The sequence below is a fragment of the Dendropsophus ebraccatus genome, chromosome 14 (genome assembly GCF_027789765.1).
Source record: "Dendropsophus ebraccatus isolate aDenEbr1 chromosome 14, aDenEbr1.pat, whole genome shotgun sequence".
Lineage (NCBI taxonomy): Eukaryota > Metazoa > Chordata > Amphibia > Anura > Hylidae > Dendropsophus > Dendropsophus ebraccatus.
In genome coordinates, this window is record NC_091467.1 from 51,778,988 (window position 1) to 51,794,742 (window position 15,755).

General features: G+C 42.4%; 1 protein-coding gene across 3 annotated transcripts in view; it reads right to left on the bottom strand.

Moving 5' to 3' along the window:
• Nucleotides 1-712: 712 nt before the first annotated feature.
• TAF4 (TATA-box binding protein associated factor 4) overlaps nucleotides 713-15,755 on the bottom strand; it is a 50,601-nt gene continuing 35,558 nt past the window's right edge. For all 3 annotated transcript variants that reach the window (XM_069952819.1, XM_069952817.1, XM_069952818.1), the window contains 11 exons: nucleotides 13,029-13,151; nucleotides 11,107-11,196; nucleotides 10,777-11,010; nucleotides 9,950-10,097; nucleotides 9,722-9,836; nucleotides 9,463-9,632; nucleotides 7,592-7,722; nucleotides 5,728-5,853; nucleotides 5,476-5,532; nucleotides 5,263-5,382; nucleotides 713-2,533 (listed from right to left, as the gene is read on the bottom strand). In XM_069952819.1, coding sequence (XP_069808920.1) covers nucleotides 2,366-2,533; nucleotides 5,263-5,382; nucleotides 5,476-5,532; nucleotides 5,728-5,853; nucleotides 7,592-7,722; nucleotides 9,463-9,632; nucleotides 9,722-9,836; nucleotides 9,950-10,097; nucleotides 10,777-11,010; nucleotides 11,107-11,196; nucleotides 13,029-13,151 — 1,482 coding nt within the window. In that variant the 3' untranslated portion in view covers nucleotides 713-2,365. The remainder of the gene's footprint in view (nucleotides 2,534-5,262; nucleotides 5,383-5,475; nucleotides 5,533-5,727; nucleotides 5,854-7,591; nucleotides 7,723-9,462; nucleotides 9,633-9,721; nucleotides 9,837-9,949; nucleotides 10,098-10,776; nucleotides 11,011-11,106; nucleotides 11,197-13,028; nucleotides 13,152-15,755) is intronic.

The following is a 15,755-nucleotide window of genomic DNA, read 5'->3' on the forward strand; positions in this document are numbered from 1 at the left end:
AGGCGTCATCCAACTTCTGCAGCCACAGGGAATCAAATTTCATTTTTTTTTGTATTCAGAGTGTGTTGGCAAACCCGAACAGTTTGACAGGTCTGCTCAACAATACTACGACTCCCTCTATGCCCCGACAGACTTGTAGTCTCGCAAGCCAAAGTCCAAGTCCCATCATACCTGTCTGTGCATGGTATGAGCCATGGGCTTGCAGGCTGATGGCTACTTGTATTTCAAAACCACAACGTCCATCATCTTGCCCAAAGTGGTTGGACTGCAGAAGTAAAATCTGCATTGTGCGTATGGCTGTCAGTGCACAATGTGAGCTGTCGTTTTGCAAGCCAAAGACCGCCGGGCAAGCCGATAATGATAGTTGCCATTTTGCAAGATGAAGGCTGTCTGGCTTGGTGGGGCGTTAACACTGTGTCCAGACAGTCTGTAAATTGCAAATCCCATCATGCCCAGTTAGCCTTCAGCTTCCCTGACAGCATTAGGCATGATGTGAATTGTAGTTTTGTAAGCAAAAGGCTATCTGGCTTGCAGAACTACAACTCCCATGATGCAACCTGCTGGTGAGCCAAAGCCGTAAACCTTTCAGGTATATGAATACTAGCGCAAAAGCAAACTCTGGACTCCGATGACTCCCCAGTACCTAGAAAGTGGTGTTAAAAATGCACACAAGAGACGTGGGTACAGATAAATTCGTTTTTAATAAAGGAGTTAATTTTTCTTTCAATCCTATATAAAACAATAGCAATTAAAAACTTCATTTTGAAAGTAATATATTTACATATGAACAAGTAACTGTGCAAAATGTACAAGAAAACAAAATGGAAAGACAAGATCGGCAGGCGGGGAGAGAGAGAGACGACGAGGTGATGTAACAGCGGTCAGATACAAATACTGATCAGAGTTCTGTGAACAAGGCAGAGAGTTCTGGAGGAAGGGGACACACACAAAGCCAGACTATGTACACTCAGAAAAGTATTACCAATCCATAGTTTAATACAGTAACCTCCGAAAATAGAAAGAACCAATTAGTATATTTTATTTTTTTTTACTTTTCCGTAATAAAAAAATAGGTACAAAGACGGGGCTATTGCCATGGCGACAGAAAGCTTGTCTCCAGAGCTTGCATACTGTTATTAACAAAATAATTATGTTTTTTTATTTTTTATTATTATTTTTTTAACATAGTAATTTGTGGTAGAATGGGAGAAATTGTGTTATAGTACCCCCTCCCCCACTATCATGTGCCAAAAAATTATCTACAGTAACTACTCAAAAAATACAGCAAGCCATGTATAGACTTCACCACGTGTGTCACAGAAGTAAAAAAAAAAAAAAAAAAAATGATTTAACCCTTTCCGTTGCAATAAGCACAGATGTTGCAGCGTAAAGCGCTAAAAAAAAAAATAATTAAACAGTGCAAGTAAAATATATATATTTATATATTTGTCATAAAACGTTACCTTCCTTTGTCATATAATCTTTGCAACTGCCCACAGGGTACATTTCTATTTTTTGTACAAACAAAGAAAAAAAAAAAAAAAAAAAAACAGCATTGCATTGGTTATTTTTTTTTTTTCCAAAAAGTTTAATAATTTTTTTTCCTACAGATAAAAACACTTTTTAAAGTTTTATTGTGGAAAATTATTTTAAAAAAACTGAGGTTGTTTTAAACAGAAGGGTGATAAAATACACACAAAAAGAAAAAAAAACAAAAACAGGAAAAGAACACAAACTGTAGATTGTTAAAATTTCAGAGGCGAAGAGGATTCTGGTCTGTGCATCCCACGGCAGTAGAGGTGTCCAAAGCAGATAAGAAAAAAACAATAAATATGGAAGGGAGGGAAGCGATGAGGAAGGAGGGGAGGGGGTGTCTCTGCCATCTGCAAAAAATGGTTTAAAATAATAGCAATGCATAATTATAACTCCTCACCTGTAAAAGATGGGGCAAACAAGGGGTAAAAGATGAAATTCCAATTCACTATGGAAAAAGTTTTTTTAAAAAAAGTTTTAAAAAGTTGAATCCATTCATTAAAAAGGAGCAGGTTTCTTTATGCATATGGCTTGTTTTGCAGAAGGCAGCTTTCCTCCTCGTGGGGTCATCCGTCCAAGAATTCTCATTCCTTGCAGCTCTCTGTGCCGTTTCATTTACAAAAAAAAAAAAAAGGAAGGATTTTGTGGTTTTACTGATTTCCATTTTATAAAACAGGTTGGAGGCAGGGGGCAAAAAAAAAAAAAAATTAGCAAAATATAAAATAGTCCCAGCAGAGGGGCGGAGGTGGGTGTCGTCTGCAAAAACAAAACAAAAATACCTTGATCTTTTCCATTTTTGTTTAGTTTTTTTTTTTTTTTTTCTGTTTTGTTTTCACTTAAGGAATGCTTTATATAGCAATAGTGAATGGCTTGTCTCTCGTTCATTTTCCAAACAAAATATAAGGTCCCTGAGATTGACTCGTGTTATCCTTTGTCTTGTAAACTGTCTGCTGCCACCTGCCCCGGAGCTGCTGGTGGGCGTTGTACTTGTGCTCGATGCCTGCGGAGAGAGGTGGACAGAGCCGGTTAGTCTTAGTTAACCAATAATTTACTTGTCACACTGCAGTGATCGGGCTCTGTTGCCCCCAAAGTCAGTGGATGGGGGTCATAAGTTGTGGCAACCCAGTAATCTCTATCACTGTTAAATTTACAGCAGCTGCCAGGTTGTGTCCGGTGACAACTTTGGGTCACAATACCTAGGCATGTATAATTAATTTGGGAACAGCAGAGGTTCTACAGCCAAAGATCACACTCTGCAGCCCCAGGCTTGTTGGCAACTTAAAGTGATTTGCCATCCTCGCAAACCAGTGTTCCCCAACCTATTGCCACTACCGCTGCCATCATGCCCTGACAGCCTAAACCACAGCAACACATAGGTAGAAATAATCATTTGTATCTTACACAAAAAAAAAAAAAATATATAAAAAGAGCGCAAAGATAAAGCCCCAACTAAATCCGGCCTAGTCATTAACATGCACCAGGGCCTGTCCCTGCACTGGTTAAGCTTAGTGGATGCTAAATTCTTGGGCGGGCGTGAGGCGGGGAAGCTGCATGGAGCATAAGTGAATCCGCACACAGCCGTGTCAGATCTTGAAAGAGGCGGAGCTTGCTCAGGCATATTAAATTGTAGTGTTTTCCCAGAGTACCCCTTTAAAGAGGGGCAAGTCCAGGGCAGCCCACAGTTATAGGTCAGGAACAAGAGCTTGCCTTAGCCACTAGTGCTTTGTGTGTAAATTGTACAAAATAAATAAAAACATACACATAATTGGTATCACCGTATCCATGACAACCCACCGCTATAAATAAAGAACAAAGCCACAATGCCTGCTTATTATGTTTTATTTGAGCAGGGTTCACCAAAAAAAGGTTATATGTACACCATAACAGTACCAGTAGAGGCCCTACCCAGCCCTGCTGACTTCAAAATAATGTTTTTTATGGATAACAAACTAAACCAATAAAAAAAATAATATTGCGCAAAATTAACAAAACAAACCACTTTGGGGAAGGTACAGCCGCACTGTTTTACAGTAACATTCACTTTGCTGCCCATAGTAACCAATCACAGCTCTGCTTGCTCAAGTAATGAAAGCTGAGCTGTGATTGGTTGCTATGAACAAAAAGAGTTCATTAAATGGATAGTTCACCAAAAATGTTTTCTTTTAAATCAACCGGTGGCAGAAATGCCAGAGATTTGTAATTTTCTTCTATTAAAAAATTTCAGGTATTCCACTACTCATCAGCTGCTGCATGTCCTGCAGGAAGTGGTTTTCTTTCCAGTCTGGAGAGCAGGAGATTTGGGGATTTGCTGCCACTCTTGACAGTTCCTGACATGGACAGAGGTGGCAGCAGAGAGCACTGGGTCAGACTGGAGAGAATACACCACTTTCTGCAGGACATACAGCAGCCGGTAAGTACTGGAAGACTTGAGATTTTTTAATAGAAGTAAATCTCTGGCACCCAGTTGATTTGAAAGAAAACATTTTTGGTGAACAACCCCTTTAAGAAATCTTTTATGTTTTCCCTGAGAATAATAAAATTAGAAGCTGAAAGGAGCCCATCGACTGCGATTAGACAATTTACAAGAGTAAAGCTCACTGCTGTGCTTCTCCCAGTTATATTTGGAGTGTAGTTGGGGGTCTTAGCACTGAGACCCCATCCAATCAAAACATTTGCCCCATCTGCATGTTCAATAACTATAATAATCAAAAAGTAGTTGGAGGGTGGGTTCACACGTACCAACTTGCAGAGGAAATCTCGATCGCGATTATGTAATGCAGCCGCCCCCTTAACCCCTTCGGCTCCCGCGCTGTCTTTATATACATTACCTGTCTCCTTGCTGCACGGGGTCACGGCGTCCTGCTCTGCCGCCCAGCTAATCAGTGGCTGTGGCTGGGCAACACACTAATTGGCTGGGCGGCAGAGCAGGACGCCGGGACCCCGTGCAGCAAGGAGAGAGGTAATGTATACACAGACAGCGCGGGAGCCGAGCGGCAGCCAAAGGGGATAAGGGGGCAGCTGCATTACATACTCGTATGTAGTCCCAGGGGCCTGCCAGGACCTCCAAAGACCGCCAGGACCTACTAAACTTCCAGTGAGATTTCCGTTGCGAATCGGTATGTATGAACCCACCCTAAAAGATGATTTTAACCCGCATTCTCCTGCTATAAGCCAGCTGATGCGTAGCGATATGATGGGAAGGAGTATGTAGACTCCTGTGTTTATGGCTTATAGCAGGGGATACAAGCAAATACAAGCAGAAGATGGAAATGACAGATTTGGCATCAGGGTCTTTTTAACAGGAAACTAACTGCAGGCTAGAAGACACTGACCTACTGTTATGCGCAGTGTGAAGCGCATAACAGGGTGGAGAGTATCTCTTCAGCAGCTAAGGGAATACAGGGAGAGAAGAGCCCAGATTAGATGCAATCAACCACTGCTCACATGGGATACTACTAAAACTAAACCCACTCTTGCTGCAACAAATTTTTAGGATCAGTAGTGGTGCTTTGTGTGTAATGACTCTGCAGCCTTCCAAATTCAGGAGTACCCCTTAAGTATATGGTTACATAGCAAAGTGGACCACTCTTAAAAAGACTGATCGTTGCAAGAGAAAACTAGTCTCCGCAGCAGAAATGCAGTATTGCATGGCATGTATGGATCAAGAACACCCAGAAAGGGTTCATCTTTCTTGGCTAGATAACTCCCTTTTAGAACTTTTACACTTACCTCCGACCCTGAACCAGGACCCGGTGATTCAACTTTCCTCTTTTTTCGAGGACCAATAGCTGCTAACGCCGTTAAGTTTGCATCCCGCTGCCTCATCTGTGCCAGTTCCTGTTGCTGCATCTATAAAAGGACAGAAATACAGAGAATTAATACAACTGACCTTTAGCACCCACCATGAGCAGGCTACAGATGTTACTATAATACTTCACATACCTCCTTGGCTTTCTGTTTTAGCCGCAACTGTTCAGGATCTTCCTGCCGTGATCGAGACTGTGAAGCCAAAAAAGGGCAAAAGTGAGATCTCACTTAATACACAAATACGTAAAACCATCAATTATCAGCTCCACTCATGCTGTGTCAGCTGAATCCACTATAGTCTATCCAATAAAGGGCATGTTTAGGGGTCTACAGTATATAACACTAAGGCCACTGCACCATTCCCCAACCCTCTCTGCACACACTGACCTTCGCTGCTCGCATGAGAATCTCCCGCTCTTGCTCGTCCTTCCTTTGCTTCTCTATTTGGTCGAGCTGCTCAAAGAACTTGAGTTGTGTCCGAACGTCACTTGACTGCTCGTACCGATCGTCGTCCTGCAGACAGATCGAAGATTGTGTAAATAAAACGCTGTCATACAGAGCTAGCGAACCGTGGACAAGAGCATTATTCTCAATATGTACCTCTCCAAAAAAAACTACAACTCGTGATGCCAGCATGGTGGGAGTTGTTGCTTTTTCATAAAAGGCCCGGCACACTAAAAAATCCAGAGCTGCAAACTACCGTACATACCTGTGTGGTTGCAGAATGGGGAGCTTAAAGCATACTGTCCCCACTCTAATGCCACATAGTAACCCGCTGTTCTCCAGACAATAGTGGCCACACTGTAATAACATCCGCAGGCAATGCCTGCTATACTGAATTACAGTAGTTTGAACAGTGCCAACCACAGCAACACTCATAGTAACGTGCCAGTCAGTATATACATGGGCCAGGCACAGTGCCCCTATAATTCAACACACTTATCTGCTCCACAGTCCTGCATTCTGCAGCCGCTTAATGTTGCTACCACTTTCTGTGCCAATTTCATCGGACAAGATGGGCAGAATTCATCCAGGGCATTAGTAAGTCATGGACCATGCAAAAAGAGCCTTATGAAGCCTCTAGCATCACAATATATTTTTTACATACATCAGCCTAGGGAAATGATGGTGATTCGATTCTGTGCACTTTGTCCACATTAGAAAGCACGGCTGTGGAGTCTTTAACATTTTTATAATTGAATTTTCATATGAATTGTATAAATGTTCCTTATTAATATATTTGATGTTCTATCGATCTAAGGCCCTTATTTATCAAAACAAAAAAAAAAACACTTTCATATATTTAGTGACATAGGGTGAAGTATTTCCTCCATATATCAGTAATACAGCACTGGCCCTATTAGATAAGGGTGGTCGGGGAGAAGTTGTCGGTCACTATTTGAGGTGGTGAATGAGGCGGGACAAAGCTGCAGTCACTAACTGGCTGAGCAGGTAGTTCCTGTAGAACAGCGATGATTCAGGAGCTTGGACACTGACAGAGTCTTACCTATGTCTTACCTCTTTACCACAGGTATCTGGCATTGTTAGCAGCGTTTATGTGTATGGTGAATATTTAGTTAGAAACATAAAAGCAATGTTTCAACAAATGTCTTTATCAAGCTTAATAAAGACATATTTGTCAAAACATTGCTGCTGAGTCGCACATTTTTATTATCGAAGAATAAAATTAAGTTTTACCCTGGATTTATGCTGTCACCCTTCCTTCATCTGTGGGATTCTCATCTCTTGATTTAAAAGAGTTACTATGGAGGGGACCTGTCCTATCCTACATCACACAGGCAGCCCACTGATATGAATGGACATTGTGTAACACTTGATTTCCCCCGTAGTGCTGCTGCAGGGAAACTGAATACATAGTGCCAGGTTTCCACACAGCTGATCACTGGGGGGGTCTCCACATATCTAGGGAAAGTAGGAGCTGTCAAAAGTGGAGCCCCCCTTTAAGTAGTGACTCTAACCCAGTTCCCTACACACTTACAATAGCCTTACATCGTCCTCTGTCAGCAAATTAGAAAAAAAATAATTAAATCATTGTGTTGCGGAGAATGCTTGACGCTTTCATGCCCAATTCACTTTATAGTTTCCAAGTCAGTCAGTGAGGATACAAACATGTGAATAAACTCATGAGCACGACTTATTGATGTATTATAAAGCCTGGCCTGTGGAGAAGCGTCTCCTGCACATCCATAGGCGGCAGGCTTTACATTTCAGCCTTTACTATAGAATTCACCTTATGAGAAATGTTCTTCTGTTGAGCCGTTTCGGAGATTTTCTCTACAATGTTCTGAAGTCGCTGCTGTGTAGCGTGAGACACGTAACTGACCACGTCTGGGTGGATGTCTGTAATGCCGTGTTTTTTACCTAGGGCAAAAAGACAAGACATTGAAGGAAAAGTGCATTTTAACCCCTTAAGCTGGGTTAACATTAGCATGATGCAGACACATGTATGTGAATTACAGCCTCAGGTTGGATGATCTCAACTGAGAGCTGTTAGTTTGGTCTTCAGACTTGCAGTCGGGCTTGTGCCAGTAATACACATGGAAAATGAATCCATAATATGTAATCAAAAGATAAAGTAGTGGCACTCACCAGTTTTTCGTTGTGTAGATATCTTTATTTCAGTGGTGCATGGACATGTACAGGGTGGACGCCAGGTTGGTGCAGGTTACAAGCTTGTTTCGCGCTTCTGCACTTCAACAGACCCTTCCTGTTGGGGTCTGTTGAAGCGCAGAAGTGCGGAACAAGCTTGTAACCTGCACCAGCCTGGCGTCCGCCCTGTACATGTCCATGCGCCACTGAAATAAAGATATCTACACAACGAAAAACACTGGTGAGTGCCACTACTTTATCTTTTGATTACATTGTTGCCAGACGGGACTAAATTTTTAGTGAGCACCCCAGGATGCATCATTCATTATGGGAGCTGATGTCTTAGCCCTTATTCACACCTGTAGTGCCGATTGCTTCCACTACTACTGAATCCATATTATGTTACCATTAGCCCAGCCTTAGTGACAACCAACACACATTTTTACAGCATCAACTAGGTTCCTTAGGCTAGGCCACAGCCTCTTTACAGATGCTTAATGTAAACTCTGCACAGGTGTCTCATATTGGATGGAACAGGTGGTCAGGTATGTGATGAGAGTCAATCTACTCTGACAGGCTCCTTCATTCCTGGCCCTTTTAGCTCCCTACATGCTGCAGGCAATAGCACCCACAGCATCTAAGTGGTTTCACTACAGTCAGGAGTAGAAATGAGCGAATCACTGATCGGTAAGCAGCTTATCAGCTCTCTGCCCTTCAACTTCATTCTTCTCCCTGCCGCTCCTCCCCGTGTGTCTGGAAAAGCTGGATCCCGTCCTGAGAAACTTCTCCCAGTTTCCCAGGACGGGATCCAGCCTTTCCCCTAGAAATGGCACATTGAGGTTAATGGGAACTACAATGTGTTTACATGTACTGTTCAGCTATTTATATTGATTTAGGGTGTGTTCACACGGACAGGAACTGCAGCAGATTTGAAGCTGTAGATTTTATGCAGTGTTCAGTCATTAAATCACAATATCTGCAGCATCAAATCTGCTGCAGATCATGTACGTGTGAACGCATCCTTACACAATATAAAATCTGCAGTGTATACAGTACATATGAACATACTCTTGGTAAAAGTCACCAGGGAATTGTGCAGCATTAACGGTTTCACTTTATTTACTAGTTGCTCTATGGCACAAAAATCCCAGAAACCCGACCCAATTGTGTTTTTTGTTAACAAAAAAACTGAAAAGTAAGTGTGTTTTGGAAGCGTCCCTTTAAGCCCACCATAACCGACATATTTATTAAACAAACTGTCATTTTTTTTTTGATGGGTTTTCAATTCTAAAAATCAGCCACTTCTAGCGTGGTGGGAAGATCAGATTCTAGTTTTGTCATGTGAAATCCCGCCAAATTTACTAAGAGACACATCAATAAATCTGGTGGATTGTGAAACTAAAACCTTTATGTGTCGAGTTGTTAAAAACCAGACAATCTTAGTAAATGGGGCCCAATGCGCTAGACTGATACCCTTGTAGGTGCTGGAAGAAGTGACAAAGTTTGATTTACCGATCTCTAATATCCTTCGTTGTAGAATTGCAGGTAAAAGGAACGTTTCGTCTTTACAAGATCGCGTTAGCGTGCCCACCAGCTCAGAATTTGTGGCCAATATCCGTGCGCTTTCCTCAGACAGGTTAACGCCGGCCATGGACGCTACGTCATTAATATCATCGTCATCTCTGAGAAAAGAATAGAAAAGTTATTAAATACCTGGGAAGGTTAGGAGAGTGATCAGTAAACAGCATACCGCCATTTTATCACTGCTCACCTGAATGACCCTCCCCCCGGTTCTTTTAATTTATTTTTCTGTGCCGCAGCCGCCTGCGCCGATGTTGTGGGAAATGCTTTGTTTCCTGTTACAATTGTTGGTTTTACTACTGGGACTGTGAAGAGAGACATGAACAGGGCGTTAAAATCATGTGAACTACATCCAGTATACTAATGCTTAGAATCCTAGAATCACTAGCCCTTCTAGTGCCAATGTGTCAAAACTTACCCGTCTGTAGCTGGTTTAACTGGATCTGTTGTTGTGTAGTGACCATTAACCGGCTTTGAGGTGGTCTAAGTGCTACCATGGGCGTCTGGGTCAATGTGACCTGTGGGGGCCGTACCACCGCTCCTGCTTTATGTGCCTGCTGGATTACCTAAAAGAAACAATACAGAGATGGTCATAGGCCACAGATTCCTATCCAAACATATATGTATTACACTAAAGTGAACCCAGTTTAAGAGGTCAAAAATACACATTTGTTGTAAGAATATTTATGGTTTATTGGGATTTCTCCATTGAAGTCAATAGGAAAGTGTACTAACATTCTGCATTTGGACCCAACAGTGTCTGGTCTAATGGCACCCAGGATCCAGGGAGCCAATACAATTTCTCACAGCAAATGCTTAAAGGGATATTCCTATCTGGAGTAGTTATGACTTATCCCCAGATAGGGCATAGCTAAGAGACTACAGAGGGTCCAGTCGGTGGGGCTCTTTCCAATCTCAGGAAGGGGACTCTGAAATTCCCACTGGATGGAGCTGGGGGCCACACAAGTGCATTACAGCTCCATTAACTGTCTGTGAAGCCGCTGTAGGGCTTGGCATCAGACCCACAGTAAGGCTGGGACTTGCTGCTGTAATACAATTGCAGATTGATGCTATAGCCTGCAAGTAGCCCTATTCTTGTAAATCTTTAGGGACTCTGCTGGTCCTACCCAAAGTTATATTTCTAGCTCCTTTAGTGGTATAACTGGCTACTTTGCACCCAGAGTCTCTAATGGGTGTTTAGAGCTATCAGACTTTACAGGGTTAATGTCCATGTGGACTACGTACCAGTGGGGTTGGCTGTCCAGGTTTGGCCTGTGCAGTTTGTGCCAGGCTAATGACTGGCTGCTGTAACGTGTTGGTGACGGTGGCAGTGGTTTTGCCCGCTGTGCGTTGCACAGAGCTGTTTAACATGACTGCGGTGAGGGCGGTGGTGGCCTGCGTGGCGGGCTGCTGCTGCTGACTCTGTTGAATGAAGGCTGCAGAGTCGGGCGTCAGCTGGCGCAAGGCAGGGAGGCTCCTCTGTAGAGATGAAAAACATAGTGATATATATTATATCATAGTCATCTACTTTATAGTCTGTGTGCAGCCTGTAAGAATACAGTGATCAATACTCACCTTCAGAAAAGGCACAAGGTAAGGTTGAGGTGAAGAATTTAGCTCTCTGTATAACCTACTGGTGAAATCCTCAGCTTCGATTTTCCCGTCCTGTAAAAGAATAAAATACACTTAGGTGTTAAAATCACGGAGGTCCCATATGGTTTGTGCAGCCTCCAAGGTATCTCTGTACAGAAAGAAAAAGCTACATGTCTCTGGCTGAATACAATGGGGCAGATTTACTATTGGAAAGGCTTTAAAAAAAAAAAACTTTCCTACATGACCTCCGCACCTTTATTATGCGTTTTTGCAGGGCGGCATGTGTGACTTGTTTTGCACGCTGATGTTGCAGAGTTTGTGCTATGTCCATTGAAAGGGAAATGAAAACTTGCTGATATGCACTGCTGCTTTCCTCGTGTGATATTTCATACATATACTCTATTCAGTGTGAACATTCTCCTAGCTTGTCAAAGAATTAGACAATGTGGGTAAATATGATCCAGCATTCTATAGAGAGCTTTTATTTTCATTCAATTGTGCAAGGGAAAAACAGGGCTGCAGGGCTGAATCACTGATGTGGCCCTTTCCCAGGATCTGTGGGGGACCCTGAGGTTGGATTACACTCCCCCCCCCCACCCCCACTTTATTCTAAGGCCACGTTCACACAAAGTAAATTTTCTAATAATTGCAGCCGTTGTTGCCGATTTGCAACAACGTCTGTGTTTCATCCAAAATTTACATTGTGCTGCAGTCAGAGGGAATCCCGTCCGGAGTGTATACACATAGTATACGCTCCGGACGAGATTGCAAGAGGCCGCAACAAAAACTGACATGTCAGTTTTGTGCGGGCACTATTCATTAAATAGCGGCCGCACAACCCTGACAGCTCACACAATGGAGAGTGCGGCTCCGGATGCACTTTCCATTGCTTGCAATGACGAATTGGGATGCGGGTGCACACAAATACGCCCGCATCCCAATTCAATAGAAATGAAGTTTATCCTGCCAGTACTGCAGCACCAGCTGGGATAAACTTCACTGACACCGGCTGTTCTGTGACAAGGCCGGGTCACAGAACGGCCGGTGTCATACGTTGTGTGAACGTGGCCTAAGAATGAAGGATCTGAAGCATGCAGATTTGGAGAGTGAGTTTATAACAACATATAGAACCTGCAGCAATATGGCTGTGATGTAATCTGTATGCAGGAGGCAACTACAACCATAAACCACACCTGCTACCTGGCATCAAGGGTAAGGGTCCTTTTACACAAACAGTTTTCTCTGACAGATTTTTGAAGCCAAAGCCAGGAACAGACTATAAACCGAACAGGTCAGAAAAGGAAGACTGATATTTCTCCTCTTTTTAAATCCATTCCTAGCTTTGGCTTCAAAAATCTGTCAGATAAATCTGTCTGTGTAAAAGAAACCTAAAGGCTACTTTTATGACTCTTCCCATGTACTTGTAGGTTAAAGGGGTTATCACAAGTTGGTAAAATATAATGTGTACCATATACGTAATGGAGTGCAAACTTTCTATATATAAGGAGAAGTTATTTCACTGTACTGGTTTTCCCCACTATGGATCTGATCACTTCCTGATTTTCTTCCTGAACCATAACCTTGTAGTTCATGTGCAACAGGTCACACACTTTCCCACATCCCCCCTTGCTTATATGTGCAGTGGAGACTACTAACAGGACAACAGGAGACTGCAGTTGAACGGAGCATGAGTGACCACCTTAATGGTTGCCCAAAGGTGGATCGTAACCAAGGATCTCTTAAAGAGGACATTTGCAGAAACTTTTGTTATATATTTTATTTCATATAATGCATCAGTTTATAGCTATCATATTGGGTTCCGTAACTATATGTAGTCTGGATATACACTGATCACTATACCCACACATGAGCCATAGAGGGAAGACCGAGGCATGACATCTTACCAGCAGATTCTGCACTAACTCCTTTACATTAGCTGCCGTCTCTGAGGACTGTTTACCCGATGAAGCCAGCTTTATTAACGTAGATAAAAAATTCTTACATTTCTTCACATTTTCCATGGTTTCCTAGGGAGAGAGATGCATGTGTTCATGAGATTCTATACAATGTATAAAGACAACAGTAAATGCTCTGGATTATTAGAGAAAACTTACGAGATTTCCATAATTTGTAACAATTACCAGGACTACTGACAAGAACATAAAATGCTGAAAATACAGTCCTTTCTATAAGGGATCATATAATAGAACAGGTGGAGTGGAGCAGATTCATATATACTTCTGCCCGTCAGTGTACTCCAGAGAAAAATATGGTTTTCCAATACATTGCTTCAATAAAGTTATATTACTTTGTAATATAAACTTTATTAAAATAAATGTATAGTTTACTTACATATTCACTTTAGTGAAGTGGCAGCAGTAAGGTGCGACAGGGCCCCTCTGATGTCACCGACATTTGGGTCAGGAACTGCAGGGCTATCTAAGCAATGATTGCTACTTTTGGCCCAGTTCACATGAGCAAAAACGGCGGAACTCCGCCATGGAATCCCACCGTGCACAGTGTCCAGAGTGAATGAGAGGGCGCGCGCATTTCCTCTCAAAGAAGTGACATCACTTTTTTTGAGCGGAGAGGGAAGGAAGCGGACATGCGCGCGAGCCCTCTCATTCACTCACTGCAGGACACTGAGCACGGCGGGATTCCGACGTTTTTGCTCAGTGTGAACTGGGCCTGTAATAGTGATTCTAGCACAGTGAGAGCGGATAGCAATCCCCACTCGCTGTTGAGAGGCTGTCGCACACAGTGTCTGGTTGGGCAGTCTGTATAAGAATATACAGTACATAGGAGGGGAGCACTGCTCTGTGTAGCAGCACATGACTATAGCAGGAGATTGAAAACTGCAAGGCTTATGGTGCGTTTACAAAGGCAGATTTATCTGACAGATTTTTTAAGCCAAAGCCAGAAACAGACCTAAACTAGGAACGGGTCATAAAGAAAATACTGAGATCTCTTCTCTTTTCTAATCCATTACAGGTTTTGTCTTCCAAAATCTGTCAGATAAATCTGCCTGTGTAAACGCACCATTAAAGTCCCCATACACTTTACACTTTATGTCCGTACATACCCCCACCCCCTCTTTGTTGCAGCCAGTTTACCCCTTCCCTATGAATACAGGAAAGTCCGTCCTGTGTATGGGGAGGACGGGGGCCAGTCAGGAGAGATAAGTTGTTGAAGGTGTACGGCCCTTAGATAGCCCTGAAGTTCCCGATACTAGCTGGTCATTTAGCTCTACCCCAGCCCTTAGCTGTTTAGTTCCCCCCCAGTCAGACAGTCATGTATCATCAGTAATTATCATCTGACCTCCCACAATGCATTGCTGTTGGTGATCGAGAAACCACACCAGAGTGTACCCTTTACACAAAAATGTGAGGTTCTACTGGGGGTCGCACTATGACACCACACTCCCCTGACTTTGGGAATCCTCCAATGCCAATGGGATGCAGTAGTTCCAAAGTTACACAAGTTGCAGGATGGAGTTATAAAGTAGGAGACATGTAGGAGGACTCTCTCTGTATGTTACCATATCTTATTGTTCACATTTCCCCTCTCAGCATCGCCATGCTCTGCACAATCACGGTTACTGGAACCATTTACATGTGTCCAGGATCCACAACTACCAGAAGAACTAAAACCTACATATCTGTGCAATCCCCTAAATCAATTTACAAGTATATTAAGTAATCTTCCTAGCTACAATGACCCAACAATATAGAGGAATTACTTTGCTCTTACATCGACAAGAAGATGGTATAGTTACGGATTTATGCTAGGGCTTGGTAAATATATGATTTTTATGTGTATTTATTATGGGAAGGGGTTTGAGGCAAGACGGATCTTTCTTTACAATCTGCAGATGAATGGGCAGCAGGGCAATACAAGTATCTTGTTATAAGCTTCCATGTGGTGAAGAGGGCGGCCACATCTATACGTGTGCTGTCATCTTGTGGCCAAAAGGGAAATAGAAGGTAAAATCAGAGGGGAGATTTTGGAGAGAACCGTTTTGGATTTTAATTTTACCCCTTAATCCCCTCTTTTCCTTTTTTATGGTTTGCACATATACTTGGGTAATTATGATGGCTTACCAATATTCTATTACTGAATGGCCAAGAGATGATTCATTGGTTTAGTCAATGGTATCTAGGATATTACACATCTAAATCTAGAAAAGGCACTTTAATGTGTAATAAATCGGAGATCACTTCTTCTATGAAGAGATCTCATCACATACATTTACAAGCCTAAAACCTGAGGCTGCACTACTGAGGCACAACATCCCAGCATCTTCCCATCTACCCCTGTGTTTACATCCTATAGTTATCTAGTTGACAAAATGGAAACATGGAAGATATATTCCTATGGGTAACAAATATAAACGGTTAAAATCAAATCTTACATGGCTTACAACCAAGGTTAGAAGGGCTATAAATGAGAAAAAAGGGGCATTCAAAAAATACAAATCAGAGGGGTCAGCTGTAGCCTTTAAACATTACAAAGAAGTCAACAAAACCTGTAAAAATGTAATAAAAGCAGCAAAAATTCACAATGAAAGGAAGGTAGCTATATATAGAAACCCCCAAAAATGCTTCAAATATATTAATGCAAAAAAAAACAAG